We start from the raw sequence: 6,000 nt of genomic DNA, 5'->3' as shown, positions 1-6,000 counted from the left end.
GACACCAATGATGGGGCACTATTCCCCCCACTGACACCAATGATGGGGCACTATTCCTCCCACTGACACCAATGATTGGGCACTATTCCTCCCACTGATACCAATGATGGGACACTATTCCTCCCACTGACACCAATGATGGGGCACTATTCCTCCCACTGACACCAATGATGGGGCACTATTCCTCCCACTGACACCAATGATGGGGCACTATTCCTCCCACTGACACCAATGATGGGGCACTATTCCTCCCACTGACACCAATGATGGGGCACTATTCCTCCCACTGACACCAATGATGGGGCACTATTCCTCCCACTGACACCAATGATGGGGCACTATTCCTCCCACTGACACCAATGATGGGGCACTATTCCTCCCACTGATACCAATGATGGGACACTATTCCTCCCACTGACACCAATGATGGGGCACTATTCCTCCCACTGATACCAATGATGGGGCACTATTCCTCCCACTGATACCAATGATGGGACACTATTCCTCCCACTGACACCAATGATGGGGCACTATTCCTCCCACTGACACCAATGATGGGGCACTATTCCTCCCACTGACACCAATGATGGGGCTCCATTCCTCCCACTGACACCAATGGTGGGGCACTATTCCTCTCATTGACACCCAATGATGGGTTCACCAAGGCAGGACATTTTCTACTCCCAGTGACCCCAGTCTGGCCCCTCTAAAGTGTTTGTTTAAAAAAAACCCGTTTGGAGGGCCTTGGGCTAACTGAATGCATGGCAGCAGATCTGCTCTCTGTGCTCCTCTATGCAATGCAGATGTAGATATCAGTCTGGAGGATGGGCGGTCCTACGCAGGCTGCATCTACATAGGTAACCGACATGTTACATGAGCCGAAAGAACCGAAATCCAATGAATGAAAAGGGGCGGGGCCAAGGGCAGACAGGTTAGAAGGAAAAAAGCTACGCGATGGTTGAAGTCCTCCAGCCAGGAAATGAGGCGGAGCTCTTTCTGACTTGCTGCAGCTTCTAATGTACATTGTGAGAAGCTCACAGCGTGAGGTGAAATCAGAGTAAGGCAGGCCATACATGGGTCAAATTCTGAACGGTTTTTCATCCAAAAATCAAAAACGTTGTTCGCTCGGTAATCCGATGGAGCCATCAATGATTTTGAAAATCGGCCGACCAAGTCATAAAGTTCCCCAGTCATATCACCCCATATAACAGGCAAAACTTCCGTTCCTTCCAGGTCGCGGCTCATGCACATATTCTTTTTGGAAAAACGATCGTACGATTTGCCCATCATTGAGTCGAAAATCGGTTGTTTTTCACGAATTTTCCAACATGCCCGATCACCGAAAAGGGGAGGAACCACGAAAATCGGCCGGTGCCATTGACCCACTAATACAGCAAAAATCGGTCGATTATTCTTAGGTCCAATTTTTGGATGAAAAATCGGTCGAATTTCGACCCATGTATGGCCGGTATAAGCCGCTTCAGTCCAGGAGAGATGCCGGTACAACCGGGCAAGACTGAAGGGAAGGCCGGAGGTTGGATTTACTGTGGAAGGGTCTTTGTTCATTATATATTATCTGAGCTCTTAGAAAAAGGGGCGGACTGACCATTTGGAAACTTGGGCACTGCCCGAGGGCCCGGGGTCAGTAGGGGGCCCCATGAGATGCCCCTGGTATTTTTTTCATAGGCTTTTTTGAGTTTGGGCAAGGATCCCCTATTGCCCGAGGTCCCCATGAGTTGTCAGTCCGCCCCTGCTTAGAAGTCGATCTAGCCTAGATAGAGTTTGGGCAAGGATCCCCTATTGCCCGGGGGCCCCATGAGTTGTCAGTCGGCCCCTGCTTAGAAGTCGATCTAGCCTAGGTCAGGTCATCGGAAGGATCCTAGCTTCTGGCAGGTTCATGTTCCTGGTCAGCGTTGCTCCTCAGAACAATGGTGGAAGATCAGCTTTTACAAGCAGCAGCACAAAGCCCTCTGAGATGTCACCACCAGGAGCTTCATGTTACCAAGTCCATGTGAAGAGTAGATGTTAGTATGACAAGGCCACAGTCCGCTCCATTCACCCATAGTTCTAAATGTGAATTGTTAAAGCAGAAAACGGACAGTTAGTGCTTTAACGGTGAACATTTCGGGACCCAACCTGACGAGCAACTGGCGTGAACTGAGAGAGCAAAGGAACCAGAAGGTTTGAGGAGCTAAACAGGTCTATGTCATTAAGGTGTTCCCCATTGGAAGCATCCGGTCAACTGGAGAACTCAGGGAATTAGAACGTGGAATTCTGGATCCCAATCCTTTATAGTAAATAGGTTAATAAAGTTTACATTGTGGTCTAATATGGTGGTGAACAATATGAGGGTGACCAATATGGGGGTGAGAAATGAGGGTGACCAATATGGTGGTGACCAATATGGTAGTGAGCAATATGGTGGTGACAAATATGAGGATGACCAATATGGTGGTGACCAATATGGGGGTGACCAATATGGTAGTGAGAAATGAGGGTGACCAATATGGTGGTAACCAATATGGGGGTGACCAACATGGTGGTGAGAAATGAGGGTGACCAATATGGTGGTGACCAATATGAGGGTGACCAATATGGTGGTGACCAACATGGTGGTGACAAATATGAGGGTGACCAATATGGTGGTGACCAATATAGGGGTGACCAACATGGTGCTGACCAATATGGTGGTGACAAATATGAGGGTGACCAATACGGGGGTGACCAACATGGTGGTGACCAATATGGTGGTGACAAATATGAGGGTGACCAATATGGTGGTGACAAATATGGGGTGACCAATATGGTGGTGACCAATATGGGGGTGAGCAATATGGTGGTGACAAATATGAGGGTGACCAATATGGGGGTGACCAATATGGGGGTGACCAATATGAGGATGGCCAATATAGTTTTGACCAATATGGGATGGCCAATATGAGGGTGACCAATATGGTGGTGACCAATATGGAGGTGACCAATATGGGATGGCCAATATGGGGGTGACCAATATGGTGGTGACCAATATGGGAGTGACCTATATTTTGGTGATCAATATAGGGGCGACCAATATGGTGGTGACCAATATGAGGGTGACCAATATGGTGGATGGCCAATATGGTTTTGACCAATATGGGATGGCCAATATGAGGGTGACCAATATGGTGGTGACCAATATGGAGGTGACCAATATGGGATGGCCAATATGAGGGTGACCAATATGGTGGTGACCAATATGGAGGTGACCAATATGGGGGTGACCAATATGAGGGTGACCAGTATGGTGGTGACCAATATGAGGGTGACCAGTATGGTGGTGACCAGTATGGTGGTGACCAGTATGGTGGTGACCAATATGGCTAAGCTACCAGAGAAAATTCCAACATTTGGTGGAGACTAGAAAGAAGCTACAACAACAATAAATTAGCTTGACTGGTGGACCTTCTATTGGATTGGTATTTATGTCCTCCTTAGGAAGCACATTGAGCCACTTTATCATGCTTGGCCAATCACAAGGACACAAGGTTCAATAACTCAATTAGCCATGGCATTCCTTGGCCCCAAGTGACCAGACGGGAACTAATCGTATTATTCTGCTCATCAAACTACGTTCCATGGGATTAGAGTTATCTGGTCTATAGACAGGAAGGTCTCTCTCACGCTGATCAGTGGTTTGGAAGCTACCAAGTCTACCACCCATCCCTCCCCTTTCCTTTGCTCTACAGGACAAGCCGCCCATCACGTTGGGGCCTGACGAGGTTCCGGGAGATCTGACCACACAATAGAACTGTGGGAATTTCTGGGCAGCCTTTAAAATGACTTACACTGCACATCTACTCGAATGGACTTGATGGCCGGGACCCCAACCCCATTGTCGGCTTTACAATAGTATCGACCACCCTGCATCCTCTGAACCTTCTCTATGCGCAGGGTCTCGTTGTAGATGGAGGTCTCCTGGAACTTCTCCGAGGCGCTGCCTGCTGTCTTTGTCCACCGCACCTGGAAAAAACCAAGAGAAAGAGCTCTCCATTAAATGAAATGCATATCGACCCTTTATTTATTTTCTTGTGCATTCCTACAGCACCAAAATACAGAAGGTTCCCATCTGTCTCTGCACCACAGGAGCTTACACTCTAATGTCCCCTCCCCCACAGTCACATCAGTCTCTGTACCAGAGGAGCTTACACTCTAATGTCCCCTCCCCCCACAGTCACATCAGTCTCTGTACCAGAGGAGCTTACACTCTAATGTCCCCTCCCCCACAGTCACATCAGTCTCTGTACCACAGGAGCTTACACTCCAATGTCCCCTCCCCCACAGTCACATCAGTCTCTGTACCAGAGGAGATTACACTCTAATGTCCCCTCCCCCACAGTCACATCAGTCTCTGTACCAGAGGAGCTTACACTCTAATGTCCCCTCCCCCCACAATCACATCAGTCTCTGTACCAGAGGAGCTGACACTCTACTGTCCACACCACAAACACACACTCTGGACCCAACTTTGTCAGGAGCCACTTGAACCTTCCAGAACATTCTGAGGTTGTGGGAGATAATAGAAAGGTAATAATGTCCAATCACAGGGAGATCATGTGAAGTCTTTGGAGTCCAAGCTCTGTATGTTACTAAACCAAGGACCCCAGTGCTGCCAAGGAGCCGTGGAAGCCTTTGGTCCAGGAAGAGGTCCATCGGGCGGTTCAGGCAGGGGCGGACTGACAACTCATGGGCCCTCGGGCAATAGGGGATCATGGGGCCCCTGTGTCCTCGCCCACACTCAAACCACACCCAAAAAAGCCTATGAAAGGTACCAGGGGCATCTCATGGGGCCCCCTACTGACCCCGGGCCCTCGGGCAGTGCCCGAGTACTCCAATGGTCAGTCCACCCCTGGGTCCAGGAAAGATCACATGACCTTTTCTCCCTTATCCAGTCTAAATGGGCAGTTGGTCATGGCAAAGACTGGAGATGTGGACAACAGAAAAACGGCTTTCATTTCAGATTCATTCGTTAAGTTAATCATTTTGTTCGTTAACATTCGTTATCTTCGAACGATTCGTTTTTTGGAATATGTTTTTCATATTCGGATTTGTTTCGTTATTTTTTTACATCGATTCGAGATTCACAAGATGGCTATATTCATTCTATTCTCATCTATTCTTGTTATTTCTATTCTATTCTTTTTTTTATTCTATTCTCTTCTATTTTATTCTGTTCTTTTATTTTCTAAAGAGGTTCTAAAGACTCAAGGTTTGTTACCTTTATGTATGCTAAGAAATATTCTTTGTGCACCCCCCCCCCCTCACAATCTTCAGCTGAGCCCCCTCCGATGCCTCCCCCTGTACTGTGCCCTTCTGCCTCCCCCAGTACTGTGCCCTTCTGCCTCCCCCCTGTACTGTGCCCTTCTGCCTCCCCCCTGTACTGTGCCCTTCTGCCTCCCCCCTGTACTGTGCCCTTCTGCCTCCCCCCTGTACTGTGCCCTTCTGCCTCCCCCCTGTACTGTGCCCTTCTGCCTCCTCCCTGTACTGTGCCCTTCTGCCTCCTCCCTGTACTGTGCCCTTCTGCCTCCTCCCTGTACTGTGCCCTTCTGCCTACCCCCGTACTGTGCCCTTCTGCCTCCCCCCAGTACTGTGCCCTTCTGCCTCCCCCAGTACTGTGCCCTTCTGCCTACCCCTGTACTGTGCCCTTCTGCCTCTCCCTGCACTGTGCCCTTCTGCCTCCCCCCATACTGTGCCCTTCTGCCTCCCCCTGTACTGTGCCCTTCTGCCTACCCCCGTACTGTGCCCTTCTGCCTCCCCCAGTACTGTGCCCTTCTGCCTCCCCCCTGTACTGTGCCCTTCTGCCTCCCCCCAGTACTGTGCCCTTCTGCCTCCCCCAGTACTGTGCCCTTCTGCCTACCCCTGTACTGTGCCCTTCTGCCTCCCCCCAGTACTGTGCCCTTCTGCCTACCCCTGTACTGTGCCCTTCTGCCTCCCCCAGTACTGTGCCCTTCTGCCTCCCCCAGT

At 49.8% G+C, this 6,000-nt stretch overlaps 1 protein-coding gene across 1 annotated transcript in view; it reads right to left on the bottom strand.

Moving 5' to 3' along the window:
* Positions 1–3,795: 3,795 nt before the first annotated feature.
* LOC149436082 (MAM domain-containing glycosylphosphatidylinositol anchor protein 1-like) overlaps positions 3,796–6,000 on the bottom strand; it is a 247,363-nt gene continuing 245,158 nt past the window's right edge. Inside the window, exon 3 of the mRNA XM_089662075.1 lies at positions 3,796–3,999. Within this exon, the coding sequence (XP_089518201.1) occupies positions 3,811–3,999 (189 nt within the window). The 3' untranslated portion in view covers positions 3,796–3,810. The remainder of the gene's footprint in view (positions 4,000–6,000) is intronic.

Source organism: Staurois parvus, unplaced genomic scaffold (genome assembly GCF_062004578.1).
Source record: "Staurois parvus isolate SC_StPar_1 unplaced genomic scaffold, SC_StPar_1.0 ptg001425l, whole genome shotgun sequence".
Lineage (NCBI taxonomy): Eukaryota > Metazoa > Chordata > Amphibia > Anura > Ranidae > Staurois > Staurois parvus.
The sequence above is the reverse complement of the archived record's forward strand: the minus strand, read 5'-3'. Positions and strand labels throughout refer to the sequence as shown.